The following is a 25755-nucleotide window of genomic DNA, read 5'->3' on the forward strand; positions in this document are numbered from 1 at the left end:
CATATGACATAAATGGAAAAACATCCATTGTGGTGTACATTTTACATTTAAATATAGCCCCATATACATGCAATATTGTTTTATTCACAGCTTTTTCCCACAATTCTGATTAACCTCCATACATATTCTCTGTCCTGTTCTACTACTACAGGGGTGTCAAACTCATTCCATGAAGGGCCTATTGTCTGCTGTTTTTGTTGTTGTTTAAGACCTAGACTACCAGGTGGGCCGAGTTCCTTACTAATTAGTGACCTTTAATTCATCAATCATGTAAATGGGAGGAAAGAACCCACAGCCTAACATGGAATCAGCTTGAGTAGAGAGGAAGAGGCGATGCGAGAGGGATAACGGCCCAAAATCTGTTTTCTCCATCAGGTGGTGTTTTTTCGCTCGCCAAGCCAGTAGTTTTTGTGTGGAGGTCAATGAGTGTCGAATTTGGTTAACAAAAAATGTAATGGCTATTTGCTGCGTGTGGCTTATTTGATCTAATGTACGTTTTTGTAATGCTTAGGTTGTTCTGAGTCTACTGATATAAGTAGGACAGGTAACATCCTGGCAAATTTGAGAAAAAAACACTTGGAGTTTATCAAACGGATCAATCACTCGCCACCAGCATTTTCTATTGAACTGTGATCGTGTCTGCTGCAAACATGGAGACCATGTAAGTCCCTCCTGTGTTTCACAGCTGTGATTGGATAAGTTTAAAGTAGCATTGAAAAAGTAATCAATATAGATATCTATTTATACAATGCTGCTACATACGTGTGTGTAGATATATAGATAGACCGTACCAATCAAAAGTTTGAACACCTAGTTTGGACCATATTCAAGTGTTTTTCTTTATTTACTATTTTCTACATTGTGGAATAATAGTAAAGACAAAATCTATGAAATAACACATGGAATCATGTAGTAACCAGAAAAGTGTTATTCTGTGCTATTCTACAATGTAAAAATAAAGAATACCCTGGAATGAGTAGGTGTGTCCAAACACATTAGAATGGGTCCCAACTGATCCCTTCCATTTTGAAGACATTTATTTTCATTGTTAGAGCGGCCAATTGAGTATCTGGTCAATATAATGGATAATCTGTGGCTTGACATGTTAGATCATTGATGTGCAGCTCTTTTGACCTCAGGACCTCAGGTCATGTTTCTGAGAATCTGCCCATACATTGACAGATGAGTGAATATGGCAAGGTCACACAATGCTGCTAGGTGGGGCCTGGTGGGGTCATAGAGGTAAATGTACAGTAGTAAACATCAGTGAAGTGAAACTAGCTGTGATTTATAAGCATGTAACATTGTAAACATATGATTCTAAACATATGATGGGGGGGGGGCATGTAGCATTGTAGCATTGTAAACATATGATTGGGCGGGGGGCATTCCAAGAAAAGGAAGAAGACCCCTTGCTCAAAAGCAATCCAAGATACCGGTGAACAGAGGATAAGGAGAGAGAGAGCAAACAGAGGAGAGGGGGGAAGAAGGAAGTTTGAGAGATAAGGAGAAACACTGATTAACACTGAGGTGGAAAATGTGGAGTCTGACCATTAGCTTTTATAACCAATGTCAGTCACATGCTGCCAGCACTCCTTCTCTGGTCCCAAGACTGACACGGGGTCAAGGGTGTGAGCAACTGTCATGCTTCAGTGGCATGGTTGTGGTCTGGGTTTGATCACAGACTGGGCTGGGGGTTGGGAGGGGCTGGCCCTGGGGTTACCTTGGTTCTATCAGGACAGACAGACAGGAGCTGATAAAAGAGGAGTGGAGACTGACTAGACAGACTTGTGTTGACCCGGCTGCAGTAGGACACTCAGGACAACTCATCACTTATCACAGTGAGTGTATTTACATGACATTCTTATCAACCTGTAGGGTTTCAGTGTAGGAAAAACAGCACTTTCAGGATTTTTTTCATAAGGAATACGGCTGGCTATTTGTTTTTTGCTAAATAGATCTGCAATTTCTGTTTTTACTCCATGTAAAGTTGACTACTCTGTATCTAGGTTTTGGAGAAGTAGTTCTGTAGGTGAGATGTAGGTTATTTAAAATAGTTTGTTCGGTACAAGACTTCTGCTAGATTAATTATTTGACACTTCTAATGCAACGGGCATGAGAGAGATGAGATCACGAGACATGACCCTTCCCTGGGTCATGGTTCGACCAGATACAGCTTATGTCAAATTGAATTCAAAAGTTGAATTTGTTAGCGTTTTAGCTAACCCTAACATTAACTTAATTATCCTAACTGGCTATGAATGGTCAACTCTGACAAGCTGTGTTACTCTCTTCCCTGCCACAGTGGTACTAGAACTCTGATTAGCAACAGCGAGTCCCAGCTGGGATTGGTCAACTCACTAAACAATCAATAAGCAGCCATTTTGCATTTACAAGAAGTGGCGCTTACTCTGGGGAAGAGAGAATTGAGTCTGTCAACACATGTGAGAGCCTTGGTTACTTATGGTAGTTTTCTTGCTTAGTTGGTGCAATGTAAGGTTATTGCTTGTTCTGAGTTGCCAGTGTTTGCATGTTTTAGTTTCAATCTGTAGTTTGTGCTTTGTCAGGGAAAATGCTACAATCTGTAGTGCCATATCAGAGTATTTTCAGTTCTTCTGTGGTCCTAACATTGTACTTGGATTTTGTCAAATAAAACCAAAGCAAGTTATCATGAATTGTTTTTGTCCTTCAGATGGCCCTTCCCCTGTTCACCCTCCTGCTGACTGCCCTCCCTGTGGTCCACTGCCTCCCTACTGCCTTCCAGGACCTGGAGCAAAGCAGTAGTATGTACATTTAGAACAGTGGTGGGAGGTGCTATAAGAGGACGGGTCTCATGTAATGGCTGGACTGGAATAAATGGAATGGTATCAAATATATGGAAAACCCATGTTCGACGCTGTTCCATTGACTCCATTCCAGACATTACAATGAGCCCGTCCTCCTATAGCTCCTCCCACCAGTCTCCACTGCTATTTCAGTTATACTTCCACTGACGCATCCCATTTGGCTACAAATCAATCTGTTATAGTAAGTTGTGTATATACACTACATTTTCTGAGACGCTATGTGTTTGTTGGAGGATGTAATGGGTTTGATTCCTGCATGGGCCTCGTACACTTGAACTGTACATTTCTTTGGTTAAAAGTGTCTGTTAAATGGCTATAATTCTACATGTATGGTGGTGGTGGTTTCTCCCCCAGAGAACCAAACGTCCATCCGGTTCCTGGCTCTGGGGGACTGGGGCGGGGTGCCCTACCCTCCCTACATCACACCGGTGGAGAAGGCTACAGCCTGGGAGATGGGCAAGATAGCAGAGCAGATGGGTGCAGACTTTGTTCTTGCCCTGGGTGATAACTTCTACTACTCTGGAGTGAACAGTGCAGATTCCCCAAGATTCCAGGTCAGTTGTTAAGCAGAGTTACTCCAACTATGGCAGAATGGATCAAATATCCTTACTTTCTTTGCTGTGAATGTTTTTCTGATCCTAATGGTTAGTTGCTGTGTCTGTTACATCTTGAGGAATTTTAAATGTGTATGGTTTGCAAACGGAATGCGCTTGTTTATCAATCTAAAATGACCTTTGCCCTCTCAGGATACCTTTGAGCACGTGTACACAGCTGACTCTCTCAACATTCCCTGGTACATCCTGGCTGGAAACCACGACCACGCGGGCAACGTCAAGGCTCAGATCGACTACAGCCGCAAGTCTGACAGATGGTAAGAAAAGGACACTTAGACCAGAGGCCGAGGCGAGACATCTCACTCGCTCCTCTTTTCTGGTTCATGAACTAAGCAGACAAGACCCAGCTGATAATGCATTGGTGCCTATGGGACAGCCACTCCTTCAGCAGAACGGAACTGTGACCCTTTTTTTCAATGGGAAACGGCCTGAGTGGGACATCTTCATTTATCCACTGTCTTTGCTTAGACCTTATGCAAGTCTTTGACAGCATAAAACCTTTAATGTTTTTCGTATCTGTTCATCATGAATGTTTTATCATGCAGCAGAATCAGTCTTTTCATTGCATAACCCTAGTTTGCATCCCAAATGTCTAAAATAGTATACTATGTTGGGATTAGGGTGCCATTTGGGATGCAGACCGTTTCACTGAGTTGTTTCTATCTTAACCTTCATTGATCAGTCTTCATTCATTGAGCCTCAATCCCCCCTCAGGCGGTTCCCTCACTACTACTACGAGCTGAACTTCCGTATCCCCAACACCAAGCGCACTCTGAGCATCATGATGCTGGATACAGTGATGCTGTGTGGTAACTCTGACGACTACGATGATGAGAAGCCTCGCGGACCCCTCAGCACCATTGAGGCCAACCGACAGGTACACAACTGCACTGTTAAATAAAATGTTTTTGGCTTCAACTTTTAAAGTCACTTTAAGACTTGAGATTCTATTGACTGACTTTGTTCCACCGACCCTGTCAACATGACCATTGTTGCAACTAGATGTACTTTTTACACTTGTCCTTAAGGTTAATTCATTGCAACTGCTGACAAATTATCCATCAGAAATCCCCAAAACAATGTAATAGAGGAAATGATCAAGAACTAAGTCTTAATTTACTGTATCCACCTACCAGCTGACCTGGCTGCAAAAGAGGATGGCCCAGTCCAAGGCTGACTTCCTGCTTGTGGCTGGTCACTACCCGGTGTGGTCAGTGTCTGAGCACGGCCCCACAGAGTGCCTCCTGAAGAGACTACGCCCCCTTCTGGTGAAGCACAAGGCCACTGCATACTTCTGTGGTCACGATCACAACCTGCAGGTTTGCGGAGGTTTTGAAACTTAATTTCGCATAGTCTTCTCCTAAACTATTCTATCAACCAGAGGGTTGCTGTTAGATAAAGGAAGGCCATATGGAAGATGGGATTGTTTACTTTAGCGTGTCACTTTAGCGTTCTCGATTTATTGATGGATAATGTTAAAACTCCCTCGGGATCAGTGTCCTTTCCACGGGACGGTTGAGCTAACGTAGGCTAATGCGATTAGCAAGAGGGTGTAAGTAACAAGATCATTTCCCAGGACATAGACATATGTGATATTGGCAGAAAGCTTAAATGTTTGTTAATCTAACTGCACTGACCAATTTACAGTAGCTATTAGTGAATTAATACCATTCTGTTTGAGGAGAATGCACAATTTTGAACATAGTTATTAATAAAGAAATCAGGCACATTTGGACAGTCTTGATACAAAATTCTGAACAGAAATGCAATGGTTCATTGGATCAGTCTAAAACGTTTCACAGACACTGCTGCCATCTAGTGACACATCTAAATTGCACCTGGGCTGGAATAATACATTATGGCCTTTCTTTTGCATTTCAAAGATGAAGGTACAAAAAAATACAAAATAACTTCTTTTTTATCTTTGTATTATCTTTTACCAGATCTATTGTGTTATAGTCTTCTAGATTCCTTTCACATTTCCACAAACTTCAAAGTGTTTCCTTTCAAATGGTACCACGAATATGCATATCCTTGCTTCAGGGCCTGAGCTACAAGTAGTTAGGTTTGGGTATGTCATTTTAGGTGAAAATTGAAAAAAAAGGGGTGAATACTTAAGCGGTTTTTAAGTTGCATCATGCTATTGTTCGGAATGGCAAAATGTAGAAAAATGTTCAACACAATTAAAAAATATTTTCAGGTAGTGGCTCTGTTTTAAAATGCTTGCGCTCTTCCAAACATGACCCTGACTGCCCCCCCCCCCCCCTCCCTATTCTCTCCTCAGTACCTGAAGGAGTCTGGTGTGGGCTATGTTGTGAGCGGTGCCGGTAACTTCCTGGACCCAGACACGCGTCACTGGCACCATGTCCCCAAAGACACCCTCAAGTTTTTTACAGGCCAGGCCTCTACCCTGGGAGGCTTTGTCCACGGAGAGGTCAGTCATAAATAGAATAGTCCATTCTACTGTTTTAATGAATTGTCGTATCTGTATACTGTTTGTGGTTTTGATACTTGTAGACTGACTTTGGATGTGTCACATGGCAGCCTATTCTCAATAGTCTCTGATCAATAGTGCACTACATGGGGAATAGGGTGCCATTTCAGATGTACATTTGCCATTCCTGGAGGGGGATCAATAAAGTTGTATTGTATTGAAGGTAACCAAGCACAAGATGACCCTCACCTTCATCCAGGCTAAAGGGACGTCTCTGTACCGCACTGTCTTGCCACGCAGGGACATCGACATTGACCAAAATGGCAGCGACGACAAGGATTAGCCCTAGTGGAAGAGATGACGAAATAGACAGTCACAATTGACCTGTGTGTATATATATGACCAAGCCCTTAAATTAAGGACTACATTGATTTATTTTACAATACTTCTACTATAGCAGTTCAATTCTGTCAAATTACAATTTACTCAGATGTAGTCCTTCGTAAGGGCTAGATATTGACCATGTACAATAGGATGGATGGCTGAGGTGTGGATACAGACTGGCAGGTATTATAGCTCATGTTTGGTGGATGGATGAGTTCAGGTTGAGTTTTTAGAAAACAACTTTGGCATTGAGTTTGCCTGAATGTAGCATGAAGGAGAATAATGTATTTTAATAAATAAGGAAAGGATGTTGTACGATTTTTGTTGTTGTGTTCATTTAAAGAATAAATAACCTTTTGGATTTGTTTTCCTGTAGTTTGTACATATTGATGCCAATCTGTTAAATCTTTCAAGGCTTTTGCGTAAGTCCAAATGTCGTGATCAAATTGGTCTTAGATAGTTGGACAGATTGACGGTTGCTCCACTTCTTTTCAAACAACATTTGCTCTATTTAGATCTAAAATACATGACTCAGTCTCTCCCTGAACCCACTGGCTGTAGGGAGCAGAGGTGGGTGAGTGCTGCTGACCATGCTCTTTTTAAAGATGGTGGCTAAATGATGTCCCGCTCACACTGTCTTAATATGGCACAAAATGGTCAGTTACTGTCCTCTTAAGGGGTGACACTCCCATACTGTAGGCACCAATGCTTTAGTTCATTGACTGCATATGAACCAGATAAAGTGAGGGAGTAGGATGTGTCTGGTTGTGCTGCTGACCATGCACTTTTGTCCATTGATGAAGAGAGCCTCTGGTCTGCTGCCAATAGAAGAACAATAGGGATCAGGGCTGAATGGTGTTGGCACCGTCAAGACCCACCAATAGGATTGAACTCAAACTCACCGTACCAGTATTGTACAGTGTGTATTGTCCTACGTTGATGTCAATGCATGTTGAGTGGGTTAGTGTGAGGTAGCCTACAATGCCTTAACGTCTTATCCTTGGCTACATTGCACCATATGTTATTTACCAATGTATGCAGTCAAATCATGAAGTACACTAGAAAATAAAAAATGTTAGAGGTTAAATATAAGCCAATTGTGTAGTAGCCAGGCAGGCCTGGATCATCCGGTTGCAATCGTCACGTCACGGTATTGGCAGGTACAGTAGGGAGCTGAGCTTAGTGGACCTGAGAGCAGGACAGGGACAGAACGGGATAGGGCCAGAGACTTACCGAGAACAGGTCATGTAGCCAGATGGCCGAGTCAGTCACACCATGGAACCAGGTCCTCTTAGCATGGGGTCAAAACCTTAAGGGGAATACCACTACAAAATGATATTTTGGTATTTTTTTCATTAGTCCACTGTTGATTCAGTCCCAAAATGTTTTGCATGTCAGCAGTCAAGTTTAAAAACCAAACAAGAGTTGAGTGATGACCCTTTAAGGGTCATGGGTTGGGTTTGTTACAACATTCTGTTTCGACTAACCTGAGACGATATTGAGATGTCTGAATTGTTAATGTAATTAATGAATAGATACATTCAACCTGACTTTGTAGCCCTTGGGAAACACTATTAGATACTGTAGCATGTTTTTTCTACCTTTATTTAACTAGGCAAGTCAGTTCAGAACAAATGATTATTTTCAATGATGGGTTAGGAACAGTGGGTTAACTGTCTTGTTCAGGTGCAAAATGACAGATTTTTACCTTGCCAGCTCGTGGAATTCCGTCTTGCAACCTTTCGGTTACTAGTCCAAAGCTCTAACCACTAGGTTACCTGCCGCCCCTTATATTGTTAAACACTGTAGCATGTTTACATTATTAGGTACTTTAGCAAGTTTACATTATTTAGGTACTGTAGCATGTCTACATTATTAGGTACTATAGCACGTTTACATTAGATACAGTAGCATGTTTACATTATTAGATACTGTAACATGTTTACATGATTAGATACTGTAACATGTTTACATTAGGTACTGTAACATTTACATTATTAGGTACTATAGCAAGTTTACATTAGATACAGTAGCATGTTTACATTATTAGATAATGTAGCATGTTTACATTATTAGATACAGTAGCATGTTTACATTAGATACAGTAGCGTGTTTACATTATTAGATACTGTACCATGTTTACATTATTAGATACTGTAGCATGTTTACATTATTAGATACAGTAGCATGTTTACATTATTAGATACTGTAGCATGTTTACATTATTAGATACTGTAGCATGTTTACATGATTAGATACTGTAGCATGTTTACATTAGGTACTGTAACATGTTTACATTAGGTACTGTAACATGTTTACATTAGGTACTGTAACATTTACATTATTAGGTACTATAGCAAGTTTACATTTGATACAGTAGCATGTTTACATTATTAGATACTGTAACATGTTTACATGATTAGATACTGTAACATGTTTACATTAGGTACTGTAACATTTACATTATTAGGTACTATAGCAAGTTTACATTTGATACAGTAGCATGTTTACATTATTAGATAATGTAGCATGTTTACATTATTAGATACTGTAACATGTTTACATGATTAGATACTGTAGCATGTTTACATTATTAGATAATGTAGCATGTTTACATTATTAGATACTGTAACATGTTTACATGATTAGATACTGTAGCATGTTTACATTATTAGATACTGTAGCATGTTTACATTATTAGATACTGTAGCATGTTTACATTATTAGATACTGTAGCATGTTTACATTATTAGATACTGTAGCATGTTTACATTATTAGATACTGTAGCATGTTTACATGATTAGATACTGTAACATGTTTACATTAGATACTGTAGCATGTTTACATTATTAGATACTGTAGCATGTTTACATTATTAGATACTGGAACATGTTTACATTAGATACTGTAGCATGTTTAAATTATTAGATACTGTAACATGTTTACATTAGATACTGTAGCATGTTTACATTATTAGATACTGTAACATGTTTACATGAGATACAGTAGCGTGTTTACATTATTAGATACTGTAGCATGTTTACTGCAACGCCATGAAACTTGATCTCTTCCAGTATTATGTTAACTGCAACATTATGAAGACTTTTCATTACTCATATAGCTGAGGATGTCAAAGACCACTTGTCTACACACAATGTTCCCCCAAACCAGCTGTGCTTTTTCTATAATTTGGCAGTCGCTACAATAGTTAAATCACAGCACAACTTTGCATGCACCATCACAGGTGTAGAAAAATGTGAATCCTCCAGTTTGGCCAAACCTGCCAGTCACTACAATGTCCCAAACTGCAGGGATCGGTAATCCACTCGTCACATGTTCCAATCTCCAATCCATTTTAGGATTATCCCAAAATGTCCTCTGCCGCACTTGGTTATACTGTATCTCTACCTAGCAGGCCTATTCTCCTACTGTGGACTGACATCCGGGCCTGATCTTTACTGGATAACCAAGTTAAACATTCATTTTCCTTGTATAAACACGTTTATGAGTGGTTAAAAATCCAGTAAGACCGTCTCTCGCACATTGACATTCTAGAGATTTTACATAAAAATTCTAGAATAAGTTCTAGAACATTCAAGTGGGACTCCAGAGGTGTCCCAGTTAGTCTGAGTCAGAACGACCTTTGTGGAGTCCTCATTAGTCCTGCATTAAGCCCTCTTTACCGGTGTGGGGTGATACCGATTCCCAACACCAACGTGTCTAAACAGTGTCACTGCTGGGCTTATGATTTTTATTAGGCCTTGATCTGCTCTTAATACTGCAGGTAGCTTCAGGCATGTGCTGACTGCCCAAGACAATGTGATATATACACCCCAAGAGGTCCTACTGGTGTCGTCTTTGATATTTCTTGTCAATTTACACACATTCTCTCATATATAGTTTCCTATTAAAATGTGCACAGAGTAGTTGGTTCATATCATCTGGTCATGGTCAAACAGCTGAGTCAAGGTTTATAATCCAATTGACAGTAACACTAATAGTTTGATAGGTTTAACCTATATGAGATTGAGCTTTGTCCTCCAAAACTGGGGATGAAATTAACTCAGATTAACTTCTGTTCTGTCTCCATAGTAATAGTGTGATGTTCTGCCATCCTAACTGAGCTGCCAGAGAGGAAGGAAACAGCTGTTTTAATCACCATTGGTCTCATGGTCACATCCCTGAACAGTTAGTTACCTTCCTCTCCAGAAGCTCAGTTAGGATGGCATACTATGCAAGAGTTCAGTCAATGGTTGAGATGGAAGAACACTGTGGATGGATCCATCAAAACTAACGTGACAATACATCTCATTTCCCGTTGGTACACTAAGCTGCAGTCCTGATAAGATCATTCCATTACAGCTGTCTGTGAGGTTCTGAGCTTCTGCCTCAGATTAAACTGCTCTCTGAGCCTCTAATTCCCTGGCTGAAAAGTAATAAAAGGAGGCTGTATTATAGAGGGCTAAGCTGTGTGTGTAATCTTTACTCTTTAATCCCCCTCTTCTGCTCTCTCAATAAAGGAAGACAGGCACTTGAAAGACCCGCACAGATGGATGAACGCAGTCGGCATCAAGCTTGACGATAAAAGCTATAAAATAGCATAACAGTATCAAATCCTACATGCAATATCAGGTAACATCCAGCTTAAATAATAATTGTTTGTTTTAAGTTGTGTAACACTATGCCTTTCTGGAGAACTACATAAATTATGGAACATAACTAGCCACAGGAAGCAACAGTATTGAAATATACTACACTGTACTTTAATTCTACTACTGTGTGCTTACCCTCTAATATTTGTTTGCATAAGGTAGTGTGTTTCCACTTAAAATACTGTTTAGATAGGCCTATCACGAACATCTTCCCAGGCCACCTGTATGGGAATCACACAGACTCACCTTAACCTAACCTCACCCCTACTAACTGAATTAATTCAACCCTACTAGTTAATTAGTAAATCAACTAATCTAATCCTGCTTTAGCCTGGAAATAACCTTAGTATCAGGTGTTATCAAACAGAACAAATCTAATACCATATTCGCACGAACATATATTTACACAAAGTCCTCTTTAAGTTGAAAGTTCTGAATGGCTAACCCACACACACTTTACCATAACGTTTGACCACAGGAGGCTGGTGAGGGGAGGAGTGCTCATAATAATGGCATGGAAACCATGTGGTTGATACCATTCCATTCATTCTGTTCTAGACATAGTTATGAGACCGTTCTCCCCATTGAAGATGCCACCAGCTGCCTTTGACACCCATACGAGTAAAGAAATAACAGATGTAGATAGATATACAGGCCTACTGAACAGATTCATTATAAAATACTCAGATGTGGCCATTTTTCTGTGTTTATTGGTAGTTTTAATGTTTAAATGATTGAGGAGGAAAAGTCACTAGTCTGTTGGTGTCAAAGAGAGGAAGGAAGTGTGGTGACTTGTCACAAATCCGATGGACAGTTCACAGGGGAAGTCCGGCATCCCTCTCCTTGTCCCATGGCCATTAATACACAACAGTCAGTCAATCTGAAGCTATCCCTTCAAGCTTTATAGAGGGATGATAGGTAACGCTTCCATCACTCCCTTTCCATCATTGCACTGCTCCCACCAACTTTGGTTTTAAATCAGAACCCCCTTTAGTTTCACCTTTTGTTAACCAGATGGTCCCATTGAGGTCAGAAGACCTCTTTGCCAAGGGAAACCTGGCCAAGTGAGGCAGTATCTCTGCATGTTCAACTGGGGTTTCCTTGATAGGAAAGATGTGAAGAATATGTCCACTTGGGCCAACTCCAGAAAAGGTCCATCCATATACATTAAGCTCGGCCGATATCTGTAACTCTCCAACCAAGTTGGTGAAATTACAAAAGCGTCATAAAACCGTCAATCGATTGTGTGCAGTCCTATGATGTCCCGTGATTTTCTTTTCACCTGGTGAATACACAATGATGTGCCCAAAACATTCAAATGTCTTTCTTTTGTTCCTCTGACATTTTGGGATGGAATGTGTTGAGGCTAAACAAGGAAGTTTGGTACGGTTATACTTCGGGATTTTGGCAATGAGGCCCTTTATCTACTTCCCCCGAGTTAGATGAACTTGTGGATACCACTTTTATGTCTCTGTCCAGTAAGAGTATGAAGGAAGTTAGAGGTAGCTTCACAAGCCAATGCTAACAAGCGTTAGCGCAATGACTGGAAGTCTATGGGGATCTGCTAGCATGCTACAGGGTTGGTACTGCATAGAGATCTGCTAGAATGCTACAGGTTTGGTACTGGAAATGACATGAGCCATATGAATCAAGATGAACACCAGAATAACCGCTAATGGAATAGCTAACTAAATATGGTTTACCAGTACTGGATTAAAATGTACCTTTCTGACTGTAAGCCTACTGTCCTCAAAATAACCAATAAAATGAGTGTTATTGCACCGTGCCTTGAATGGCTTCAGATGATTTTAGACAAGACACTCATGCTAAACAATCCTCCATCTTTAGAGCAGGTGGGTCACCTTTGATAAAGTACTTATTGCATCATCCCACGGGTGGTCCCTAGGCCTCTTGCTCTCTCTGTGGTTATTTCACCGTATCTTGTGGGTGGGTGCTAATATTTGTCCTAATTCGCACATGTACAAGTGTGTGAATTGGAAAATGTGATTTTGCATATCCCACTTTCCCTGAGACACCCTCGGAGAATGGGGTCAAGGCCAGAGTTGGCCATTACTAGCGACATTTCGGTTACTGGCCCAAAGCTCATACCGCTTGGCTACCTGCCTCCAGTGGTCAGCCTTAGGCGTCCGACTCTCTCATCTCTCGGCCATGTAGGGAATGGCTCAACGCAGGGCTGTTGACGCTGAGCGAGTGTGGGAAGAAGGAGGGTATGTGGGTTATGACATTCAGCAGCGGGCTGGCCAGAGGGCTCCCCTCGATGGGGGTCATGGGGATGATGATGTTGTCTGTGTCCCAGACGTGGAAGGCGTTGTGGTGGGAGTTGGTCATGATGGGGGGCATGTGGGAAGGACCGCAGGGCTTCAGGTCACCATCCTTCAGGGGATCAGGCTCCACGGGACCCAGCAGGCAGTCTGTGTGGAGAGAGAGAAGTGGGGATAGATGGTGTGATTAGTAGCATAGAAATGAATGGGGGTTAGAGATATGACTCCTTTCTCCTAGGTTTCTCCAGTTCATAAAATGTAGGCTATTATCATATCCAAATCTTTCACAGAGGCCTGATAAACAATAGAAACTCAATGGGTACAAATTGTCTTCAGCAGGCAGTCTGTGGATAGAGAGAGGTGGATGGTGTGATTTAGGGCCTACTTTGTACCTACTTAGGCCGATCATGCCTCAAGGAGCATAGGCTATCCGCGGCTCTCTGTGATTAGTAGGATAGAAACGAATGGGGGCCGGTATTACACAATCCCTCCTATACAGTAGATTCTCCCACAAAAGCATTACATTTGCTTTAAGTCAAAATCGTTTCCCACAGAGACCTGCTAACATAAAGTCAATGGGTCCAAAGTATCTTCTCTAAGAAATTCTGCAATTGCAATGATCTATTAATACTCCACTCTAGCCTACAGTGCTGATGTGTGCAGTCAACATGTTAGTCTGAATCTCATTCCTTATCCTCTCGGTAACCCCCTTTCAACTGCTGTACAGTCAGAAACCTAATAGGCTAAAAGATATCTCAAATGTACAATTATCCATCAATAGATTGATACACTCCAGAGTACGACATACAGTATGTTCTTTCTACTTAAAACTCTGATCAATATAGTACTGAGCGCAGGTAACCCGTTAGGTTAATCCCAATCTCAAGTAACATCCCTTGTCCTTAAAGTCCCCCCCCCCCCCCCAACTACCTGCTATGTCCAGGGCCAGGTCCTTGATGAGGTGACCGACGATAGCGTAAGCCACAGCCACCACCACGACAGCTGCCATCAGCAGATATAGCATGGATTTAGGCAGCTGGATAATGTCCCTAGGAGGAGGCTTATATTCCTTATAGAGAATATCCTCATCATTAATAAGGATTTTGATCAAATGTCCTGCTTTGTCTGTTAAGTTCAAACTTTTCACGACGTCCATGTTGGCGGTGATCCGCTGCTTTGTAATGCAGGATGTTTTCTGCGATGAGTTCCTTCACAACGTCCACAAAGTTACTCCACAATGTCCCGAGGTTGTAGGATTCTCTTATCCAAGCCTTTCAATGAGTCAATGCTGCATGCAGACTTAAATTCACAGAATAAGAAGTACATTAACTGACTGTGTATTAATTTCAACAAATGGACACAAAAGCAAATGTGTGGCATATTATTCACTCAATATCATGAAAAGAAAATGAGTCATTGATAGAGACTGATTTCAAGTACCACCTCTAAACACAAATAGGCTGGGGGAAAAACATAAAACGCTCACCTTGGAATTTCAGTTATTCAATTGTAAAGTGAATGCTGTCCACCAAAATCCTCAACTTTGATCAGGTCTTCACAACCACCTGTTCTTTTATGTTCGATCATATTGGGATATGTGATCACACATAACCCTTTGAAAAAGTGTTCCAGTGTTGCCTAGGTGAGCAAGCAGGGGAGGTTCCTTAGCAGGAGAGCTTGATCTAGCGTAGGTCGGAGAGCACGTGCGGTGGCCACTGTCCAGGGTGCTGAAGGCGCTCTGGCAGTACCCTCTGGTAACAGTGATGAGAGAATAGCTCACCGAGACAGGATTGGTGGATTACTGTGAGAGAACAAGAAACCTCGGGTAGTCCCGCCCCCTAATCCACTCCCCCATGATCAAACCAAAGGATCAGAACAGAAGTCAATGCAAAAGAAGGTAGTGTCGGTTGACAATCAGATAATCTCTCGTGGACAGATGAAACGTTGAGAATCTGTCAAGGCTCACGTAGAATTGTGATTACGAGCAGCAGTAGTTCCTGCTTTTGGGTTTTCGTCATTTATTATTCACTGAATAAGGTGCTTAAGATGGTGCGGTGATTTTAAAGCCTGTATGCAGATGATAAAAGGTTTCCACTAGATTCCACAGCTACAAAGTCAGAATTGGCTAAATTTGCTTCTTTCCTTAGCACAAAGGTAATGATCGAATCCCAAATCACCCCCTTCCCCATGCCCCTCGGGCTTCCATTTGCGTTCACACACGCCTCCACCATATGCACAAGTGTCCCTCAAAGCTGAGGGAGTGAAAATGATGTAGGGAGTACGGAAGGGACTAATTAGACTAGAGCTGGGACGATAAACCGAAAATGATTAACACAGACCATACCGATAACTTATCGCAGCTATTTTGCTGATAACGTTCATAATGACAAGTAGCCTATACTAAAATGTGAAGTTTGAAATTAAATATGTTTGCTAATATGTGTGATTGTAAATGGGACAATGGCTACAACCATCAAACTAGAAGTAGTTTAAAGGATGATTTAAAAAAAAACTGTGGCTGCACATCATTATAAACTTATTGTTCTATGTATTGTTATCGCATCAATTTAGGCAATTTTTTGCGATATGGATTTTTATCCATATTTCGCCCAGCTCTAAATTAGACCCTCCAACAACCACTTCGACCAGAACGAAGTGGAATCCCATAAGGCACCGCAGTATTTTTGAGTTCGCGTAATTTCACACAAAAATTGAGAGGTGTGCCTAATTAAATGCCTTGTGCATTTGACTGTCATATTTCTATATTTCACGTGTAAAAGATTAAATACCTCCAAAATTAAATCATTAACTATTTCCAAGGGTTATATCTTGTAAAACGACAGGGGGGATTTGTTCATTTGAGTTTCATGCTCATTTCATTATTTATAAGTGGAACATGAATTGCATCATTCAAGTCACGATTCTGTCTCGAAGTTGATGAGTTTACTCATCCCCTCGTCACTCTCTGGAAGTCACCCTCTGAGTTATCAGCAACACATGACAACGGATAGCGGACTAAACTCCACTCCATTGTGAAAAAAGTTTCTGATGACTTTTTAAGTGAATACTTAAAAATATATATATATATAATATGAAATGACTACCGTGTACCTATGTTTGTCCTCTGTAGTTGTGTGTATTTCTTTGTTTGCTGAAATCCATACCTTTTCAATAAACATTCATCAAATACCACCACCGATTTGTTTCCTTGTTGAGATTCAATTGGCACGTGCATTTTTTGCTGAGTTGTCATCTTAGCAGCAATGAACAAACAGTCAGTATTTACTTGATTATCATTTATTGAAAAAATATGGATTTCACCAAAAGAAGACACGCATGCAACTACAGAGGACAAACATAAGTACAAGGTAGGCGTTTCATTATTTTTTAAATATATTGACCTTGGGGCATATCAATGTAGTCTGAGCTAGATTCTACAAAGCCTGGTCTCTGCACCACTCTGTTGGTGGAATCAACATAAACTTCCTTCACTATGGAGTGGAGTCCACTAGACCAGCGGTTCCCATACTGTGGGGTGCGGGTTCAGCAAAGGGGAACTCAGTCCAGCTTTCAACTTACTCTGGAAAGTTGTAATAGTAGTCACCTTGTCCTAGAGAGATATACATGGTTATGAAAACATCATACCTGGGTAAGCCCGAGTGATGCAGCAGATTAAGGCACTGCATCTCAGTGCAAGAGGTTTCACTATAGTCCCTTTTTCGAATCCTGGCTGTATCACATATAGATGTGATACATTCTATAGTCCCATAGGGTGGTACACAATTTGCCCAGTGTTGTCCGGGATAGGTCGTCATTTTAAATAAATATTTGTTCTAAACTGACTTGCCTAGTTAAATAGAGGTTAAACTTAAACAAATAACGGAAATATTTAAGCCTACACAAAACACAGCCCTTATTTTAAGTGTTTCTAAAATCCACTATTGAAAAAATGTATGGTGGAAAAACCATTTCTGCCAGGTTTTATGGGAATTAGGTCTCATACTATGGTACTCTATTCAGAAGTAAAACAGGAAATGTTTTACTTCATTCACTAGAGAATTTTACTTATAGGTAACCTAGATTAACAATCAGCAGAATTGTATAATGTCCGACTGTGGTTGTGTTAACTCAAATTAAATGTTATTCCCTCAAAATAAAAAGCTGACCCTGAAAGGCTCTCAATATTGCCCCACTAGCGCTCGAGGCTAATGTTAGGTAGTTATTTTCCCGGGAAACTAACAGGCGCGCAATTTGACATTCCATCTCAAAATCAAAGGCTTATTTTTCTTACACGACGCTTGTAGTAAGTAGCCAGCTATTTTTGGAACATTATACTCAGAGAATTGTAACAAGGTCGTACCATTATTAACTAGCTTGCAAGCCAGGATATAGTACCAAAACTAGCTAGCTAACGTTAGCTTGTAAACAAGCCGCATCGCCGCTGTAAGCGAGCCACAGGTTTTAATTCATGTAAAGGCAGTACAAGACAAAATGCAATAACGTAAGCTAGCCAACTATGTAATGTTACCTGTAGAAGCAGACTTTTCAAATAGCTGTCTTCTATAGGGTTCGTCGTTTTTCATTCCAGTGCATTTAGTAAAATGTTTCCTGTCCAACCTACTGTCACAGCTGGCTAGTTCATTTCTTATCCACCCACTAACGTTACCTACCTAACAGTTAGTTAACGTTAGCTGAAACAGCGACCCCCACTGTTCTGTCACGCGAAGTGCATTGCCATTGTACCTCCAGATATAAGGCGAAAGTCTGAACATTCACATTTACTTCTCATATGTAATCTGAAGATCTGCAAATGGATGCCTTTTTCTTTGACAAGCTGCCTTCCACCTCACAATCAACTCCTAAACCCAGACATGAGACTACCCAGGTACAGCTATTGATTGACCTTTTCTGACATGATATATCTAGTTACAGTAGATAGTTAAATCGGATTTACATCGTTGATTCTAAAAGTTCCGCTGTATGTTCTTGTGATTACAGATGAATGTCTCCTGCCCCCAGTTGGACCCTGATGAAGGTCTTGGCACTGACCACGACTCAACCAGTGAGAGATCTCCATCCATGACCATGAGCACGGATGAGAGTCAGGAACACCAGATAAGGTATTTAGTCCCTAGTCAAGACTCTTTATTTGTTTATGAATAGTTCAAGTCCTACTCCGGTCTCCGTTTCAGCTCATTTATTGCGCGATTTGGGGACATATAGTAAAGGAAGAAACTATTGATTTAAGATGAATGAACTAAATGTACTTTCTTGCTTTAAGTTCCAGGATAGATGACATTGGCAAGAAGGTCCAGGACCTGGTTGGGAAGATAAACGACAGCCGCACCATGGACCAGACGATTATGGACAACTTTCAGGACAAGCTAGTGGAAAAGGTATGTAGCTAACTGCCAACATCACGGTTTATCAAACCACATTTTATTGGTCGTGTACACATATTTAGCAGATGTTATTGCGGGTGTAGTAAAATTCTTATGTTCCTAGCTCCAACAGTGCAGTAATACCTAACAATACAAAACAATAAACGCAAATCCCAAAAATAAAAAAGGAATTAAGAAATATAAAAATATTAGAACGAGCAATGTCAGAGTCCAGAATATAAATATATATGTATGTGATGGTGTGTATAGGCATTATGGACAGTATATGAATAGAAAAGGTGTGTACAGCAGTAATTATATAGTAAAAGCCTTGACTAGAATACAGTATATACATATGAAGTGGGTAAAACAGTATGTAAACATCATTAAAGTGACCAGTGTTCAATGACTATGTACATAGGGCATAGTTATCACACCAGTTGCTCAACAATTCAAAATGTACTTTCCCAATGTGTATTTACTTCAAGAAACTAAATGCACATGTGTATAAATGAGTGTTATATTATGTTATATTTGTAGGCCGTTGTGTTGTACTACATTGTCATAGACTGTCCAACAGTTTCATTATAGTGTACTCTACATGCTATTCCATGTCAATGCTCTCCATCAGGTGGGTGAGATCTGCGGGCAGATGACGGAGCACATGTACACTGTCTATGAAGAAAACAGCCATGCCATGCAGGCCACGCTCCAGGAGCTGACTCTGGTGCTGGAGAGCTGCAGTAAGCTCAACACTGAGCTCCACACCGCCTCCCAGGCCCTGGCAGGACTCAACAGGGGCCTGACTCTGCACCGGAGTACTGAGTGACTACACTCTTAGAAATAAAGGGTTCCAAAGGGGTTCTTTGCCTGTCCCCATAGGAGAACCCTTCTTGGTTCCAGGTAGTATCCTTTTAGTTCCATGTAGTACCAATAAACCCTTTTTTCTAAATGTAGTTTGACAGCCTTTGGAAAGCCATTGATGACCCCACTGTACTGTGCCAGCCCCGTGCAGTGGTTGGTTATAGTATAACGGTGCTGGTTCAAGTGTTAACTAGCTGATTAAATATACCTGCTCTGTAGTTTTAAGTCTGGTGCTTTGTAAGTGCTGTTTTGGTTAATAAACCTGAGTGTGTTGTGTGTCAATGGCTTTTTTGACCAGATAATGTGAAATAATGAGAAAAAAAATATTTTGCAAATGAGTCCCTAATCCTATGACTATTTCGATAAGGCAGATCATTGAATTGGGATATTCTCTGTCCTCAAACAGGGCACTGATTTAGGTCAGCTGTCGGTATCACAATTACGAAATTATACAATTCATCATTTCGAAATATGCTTTATGTACAGTTCATTTCTTTCACCTAGAAATAAATCAAATAGACCAGTTGTGAACAAATCTCTAAAGATACACATACATACTGTACAACCTCTCACCCATTAAGTGAACTTATTCCATAACATATCTTTCTAATCGATACAGATCCCTTATCAACATGCTACATGCCATTGTGACATCCCTTCGTAGTAGGAGACTGAAGCTACTGTATCAACATTCAAGCTGACATTGTATTTCAATCGTCAATTGATTGAGTACAGGTACATAAGCAAAACAAAAAACGTCTCATATTTGGACCCAGTGTTTCTTTCAGGTTGACTTTTACTTTAATATTCTCTCACCAAACAGAGGCACTTGGGGATGGAAGTCCATCAGCAGTCAGGCACACACCCTCAGTGATTACTTCTCAGAAGGCAGATAGATGGGCAGCTCAAGGCTTTCCCAGTCTACTTTAAGTCCGTTATTCAGTCCGTTGTAATAGGAGGACAAGGAGGAGAGTTTACTTCTCAACAGTGAATGACTGCAGTCCAGTGATGGCTCGGCCCAGGATCAAGGCATGGATGTCATGGGTACCTAGAAGAACAAGCAAACACAAAGGCATTGTGGGTAGATTATTTGATAAGAGAAATGTGCAAGTGAGGCTAAACTTTTTAATTTAAATTACATTAGATATTGTAGGGCTATATAATACATACATACTGAGAGCACAGGAGGTTGGTGGCATCTTAATTGAGGAGGACAGGCTCGTGGTAATGGCTGGAGCTGAATAAGTGGAATGGTATCAAAGACATGGTTTCTATGTGTTTGATGCCATTCCATTTACTCCGTTCCAGACATTATTATGACCCGTCCTTCCCTCAGCAGCCTCCACTGACTGAGAATTACACCACAAAACCAACAAGTAACCGTAACACTTAATTTGTACACTTACTGACCTCTGTTGGTCATCCAGTCTCATTGTCTCTCTCCAATCCAGACTACTTTCTGCTCATGTTCCAATCACCTGTTCTCCTATCCAACCTTTCCATCCTTTAAATACCATATTCAATCAATCTTCTCCTCACCTTCGTATGTGTTGACGGCCTCCAGGTTCATGACGTGTCTGATAATGTGGTACTCGTCTGCGATGCCGTTGCCTCCCAACATGTCTCGGGCCTGCCTGGCGATGTCCAGGGACTTCCCACAGCTGTTCCTCTTCAGCATGGAGATCATCTCAGGGGCCGCTCTGAGGGAGGGAAGACACACAGGATAGAGGTCAGTGTTTAATATAATGAAGAAAGATGGACACATACAGTACACACACAGAGATAGTCTCTCTTCACATATTAAAACTGAAACTAGTACACAGACCAATGCATAAACACACATTGCAGTCTCTCCTCACATCCAAAAGCAAACATTTCGCTCACTCAGTGGGGACTCCACTCACTTCTTGTCGTCGATGAGTCTGCCTAGGGCCAGACAGGACTGCAGGCCGATGGTGATCTCTGTCAGCATGTCAGCCATCTTCTTCTGCATCAGCTGGTTCCTGGCCAGGGGCACGCCAAACTGGATCCTGAATGGACCAAAACAAAAGAGAACGAATCAGATGTCAGCAACATAGAATAGGGTCCTAAAATGCTGTAAGAAGAGTCAGGATGGCAGCTTGACTCCCTTTAATACTCTTTACTACTGAGCTAACGTCTTCCTGAACAAGCTACTTCGTCCGTTCATACCAAAAAGTGCTCTGAATGAATAGAGTTGATGACGTAATGAGTAGGGAGAGAGGTGTTTACCTGTCCAGTGTGTACTGGCGGGCAGCGTGGAAGCAGAACTCGGCAGCACCTAGAGCTCCCCAGGCGATACCGTAGCGGGCGTTATTCAGGCAGCCGAAGGGACCCTGACCAGAAATGAGACATATACAGTATTATATTTTAACAGAGCACCTTTTCTTCATCTTTAGAGAACTGACTTTGTTTTCTAGATCCCATCTCAAGAGTTCTCTAAACATACAGTATCTCGGCCAGTAACTTTGATTGAGTCAGAATTGTTCCTATAGTACATAATTTTATTAACAGTATTTCTAAACATCATTATGTGTTTGAGTCCAACAGTTAGGCTTACTCACAGCCAGTCCAGAGACGTTGGGCAACATATTCTCTTGGGGCACCTCGACCTCGTCCATCAGGATCATGCCCGTGGCCGACGCCCGCAGAGAGAACTTGCCCTCGATCTTAGGCGTTGCCAGGCCCTTCATGCCACGCTCCAGGATGAAGCCTCTGATCCTGCCATCCTCACACTTGGCCCAGATCACCGCAATGTCTGCCACGGGTGAGTTGGTGATCCTGGGGAATAGGGGAGAGAATACGTAAAGTCAGTTACCCATAGTGAGAGTTAGGGTATTATAGGTTCAACTACATCATATACTGTATAAGGGTAAGCGTATATAATATGGTGGGGGGGGGGGGCAACTAGAAGAGCTCATAATTATGGCCCTGAGTTTTAATACAAGGGCAATGGGGTTACTGCTTGCATTACGAAACATATATAGAGACGTAACAGTGCCAACAGTCTGGCGTGGGCTTTGCCAACAACTGGTGTAAGGTTACTGCATCTATATATGGATGGCTATGCATGAAGCTGTGCATGAGGTCCCTCTCATAACATTCTTTCCATAATGAGACGGTCACACGTACATCTAACCTTCATGTCATGCCACATAAAGTTCCCACAGTGGAGACAACAAACATTGTGGAAGTACTGTTTGTTACACCTGCATTTTTCAGCAGCCATATAACTGAAGGGATATGTCTCCCCATTGGGACATTTTATAGTTGACTCATAACTACTCTACCTACCTAGCCTGGTCTTTCAAAGAAGTGAACTAAAGCAGAAACGTATGGTAACCCAGACTAGAACCTACCCAGTCAGACATACATGCCGACTTGTACCCAGGTTAGAAGAACCTTACCATGTCTTGGCTCCGCTGATGGTGAAGGTGCTACTGGAGGGGTTGTACTTGGCCTTGGTCTCCATGCCCGCGGGGTCACTGCCGTGGTTGGGCTCAGTCAGGCCAAAACAGCCCAAGATCTCCCCACGAGCTGCAGCATTACAGAGAGAGATGGGATTATGAAGAGACCTTATCTAACTGGGAATATGAGCTCTGCTTCAGTCTGCATTAGTTTCATTCTCACTTTCGCACCACATTACCTTGTACAACAACTTATACCTTTGTCTATGTGCCAATATTAACTATGTATAAACACTTGTTGTTTGTTCATCTACGTTATTTTTCTTCATACTTATGAACTGAAACCCAACACAGTTTCTAAACCGAAAATTATTGATACTGACCAAACCAACCATTTATTGAGGACATTGATATCGATAATAACGATAAGAATCCTTTACTAGAGGAATGTGAAGTTTGAAATGAAGTAAGTCTGCTAATATGGGCTATTGCTAATGGGACAATTGATAGCTGAGTGAGTGCGGGTTTTTCCTTTCTTCAATCGATAGCTACAACATCTAAAGTAGTAGTACTTTTAAGGGTAATGTAAAAAAGTAACTGGCACACATTAATGTTATGAATTTATTGTTATTGTGATACTTCAGTCAATTTATCAGGATATGAATTTTCCATATCGCCCAGATCTAGATTCTATACTATGTGTCATTTTACTATGGAATATATAGTAGTTATTGCTTACCTAGCCTGGGTAGCCACTTCTCCTTCTGTTCCTCTGTGCCGTAGGCGTTGATGGGGTGCATGACCAGTGAGGACTGGACACTCATGACTGACCGGTAGCCACTGTCTACCCTCTCCACCTCCCTGGCAATGAGCCCGTAGGCCACGTAGCTGGTTCCGGCACAACCATAACCTGGGTGAAGAAGAGACAAAGTTGAGGAAGATGGACAGTTAGTGGACTAATCGAGTTGAGCATGAAGATTGAGTATGAACACATCAATAACAGGATGATGCATGTTTCATATGTTATTTACCTTGGATGGTTGGCCCCAAGACACCCAGCTCTCCCATTTCTGAGACAATCTCACGATGGAAATCTGTGGGGGGTGAACAAACAAACAGAAAGTGAGCATGAATAAATGGTTTATAGAGAAGTTCCTTGTATGACATGAGAAGTCTTCTCTCCAGGAATAGCACCTCAGCCTGTGTTTACATTTGTGTCTGTTGGCCATGTGTCAGTGTTGACATTTATCTCCGTTGGCCTTGTGTCAGTGCTGACGTTCGTGTCCGCTGGCCATTTGTCAGTGCCTCAGCTTGTCGCTGTTGGCCATGACCATGCCTCAGCCTATGTCTGTGCTTACACACTGTGCCAGTGCTTACGTTCGTGTCTGTTGGCCATGACCATGCCTCAGCCTGTGTCTGTGCTTACACACTGTGCCAGTGCTTACGTTCGTGTCTGTTGGCCATGACCATGCCTCAGCCTGTGTCTGTGCTTACACACTGTGCCAGTGCTTACGTTCGTGTCTGTTGGCCATGATGATGCCTCAGCCTATGTCTGTGCTTACACACTGTGCCAGTGCTTACGTTCGTGTCTGTTGGCCATGATGATGCGTGGCATTAGTTTCTCCTGGCAGTAGGTCCTGAAAGAGTCTCTGATCATCACCTCCTCCTCTGTCAGCAGGCCGTCCAGTTCCAGGGCGTCACGCCAGTTAAACTGCACCTTGGCTGTAGAGGGCCATGAGAATTAGAACATGAGGTGACACAAACATGGTGATGTCATACTGTCCACCACCACATTTCATAATATAACACACCATGTCTGCATGTGTAGCCAGTGGCATCTAGCGGTTAAGTTTACATATGTAATACATTGGTAATGTACACAAGATGTGGTTTGTCCAATACTGTAGCTTTACGAGTTTAACTTGTTTAAATGACTTACGTGCTTTAACTGGCTTCTTGGTGACCACTTCGGCTTCTGAAAGAGTCAACGGCACAATAAGTCATCAACCTGAGACCAACACAAATGAAGAGCAATACATTCTAGACACTTAAAAATGTCACTTTAATACAATCCCATTCTATGTTATTTGTTGCTCACATGTAAACTCACCGTTTTGGGCTGGTGAAGCTGCTGCTGTGCCCTGTGCCCGGGAGGCTGAGACTGCAGCACGTTTCCTAGCGTTGGAGAGCAAACGAGTCACAGCACCTCTGAGAGCCATGGTACACAGTCTGAAAGAAATCACAACACAGGACACATTTAATGGTACACTAAGGAGAGTAAAGGTTATACATTTACAAAACATGATATTATCATATTATCAATTTATTTTGAGAAAAATGTATGACATTTAAAACAATGTGATGGTCAACAATCACATTTGAAGCATTTTAGTGACACTGTAAGATACTGTACCAATAATGGCAGTTATAATCAAAAGGAAACAAATCCTATGGTACAAGATTCTTGTTTTAATATCATTTTCCTGGTGTTCCATAGCTCTATTTGAACGAATAAGATAAGAAATGTCATGTTTTATGGTAGCTGTCCTTCATTACACAAGCCTGTTACAAAACATTGTATAACACATGTTGAACAGCAGGTTTAAAAACACGTTCTAAACAGTAGCAGTAAAAACAAGTCTTCCTCCGCAACAATGTAACATTGCAGTGAGCAACTTCATGCACAACATAGTATCATTACTGTACCTGTTCTTGTCTGATAATATTTCCTATGATCTGATAACGTCGAATGGTGATGGCCTTATCTTATGCAATGCTGGTTGTTTTGTAATCGCTGCAATGTGACGTCAAATGGCTGCGTGGGGACAGCTTTTCATCATAAGCGAGTCAAGCCAATAGACACGACACCTGT

The 25755-nt window shown here is 41.4% G+C and overlaps 2 protein-coding genes across 5 annotated transcripts; one reads left to right on the plus strand and one right to left on the minus strand.

Annotated features, from left to right (window-relative positions):
* The first annotated feature begins 548 nt into the window (after positions 1–548).
* Positions 549–6639, plus strand: acp5a (acid phosphatase 5a, tartrate resistant). Of its 3 annotated transcripts, XM_020469043.2 has the most exons (9): positions 1753–1841; positions 2306–2444; positions 2693–2783; positions 3201–3400; positions 3593–3717; positions 4175–4337; positions 4597–4779; positions 5745–5894; positions 6118–6639. In XM_020469043.2, the coding sequence occupies exons 3-9, from the start codon at positions 2693–2695 to the stop codon at positions 6235–6237; spliced, it is 1032 nt and encodes a 343-aa protein (XP_020324632.1). In that variant the 5' UTR covers positions 1753–1841; positions 2306–2444; the 3' UTR covers positions 6238–6639. The 3 variants fall into 3 exon arrangements, with proteins under 3 accessions (XP_020324633.1, XP_020324630.1, XP_020324632.1); XM_020469044.2 differs by lacking the exons at positions 1753–1841; positions 2306–2444 and adding an exon at positions 549–661; XM_020469041.2 differs by lacking the exon at positions 2306–2444 and having other exon boundaries at positions 1751–1841.
* A 13274-nt stretch (positions 6640–19913) lies between these two features.
* gcdha (glutaryl-CoA dehydrogenase a) lies at positions 19914–25755 on the minus strand. Of its 2 annotated transcripts, XM_031832426.1 has the most exons (12): positions 25590–25755; positions 24994–25112; positions 24823–24858; positions 24465–24605; positions 23915–23977; positions 23623–23793; positions 22884–23013; positions 22041–22257; positions 21709–21812; positions 21363–21488; positions 20998–21158; positions 19914–20506 (listed from the first exon to the last, which is right to left on the minus strand). In XM_031832426.1, the coding sequence occupies exons 2-12, from the start codon at positions 25100–25102 to the stop codon at positions 20433–20435; spliced, it is 1332 nt and encodes a 443-aa protein (XP_031688286.1). In that variant the 5' UTR covers positions 25103–25112; positions 25590–25755; the 3' UTR covers positions 19914–20432. The 2 variants fall into 2 exon arrangements, with proteins under 2 accessions (XP_031688286.1, XP_031688293.1); XM_031832433.1 differs by lacking the exons at positions 24465–24605; positions 24823–24858; positions 24994–25112; positions 25590–25755 and adding an exon at positions 24261–24294.

This window comes from Oncorhynchus kisutch, linkage group LG1 (assembly GCF_002021735.2).
Source record: "Oncorhynchus kisutch isolate 150728-3 linkage group LG1, Okis_V2, whole genome shotgun sequence".
Lineage (NCBI taxonomy): Eukaryota > Metazoa > Chordata > Actinopteri > Salmoniformes > Salmonidae > Oncorhynchus > Oncorhynchus kisutch.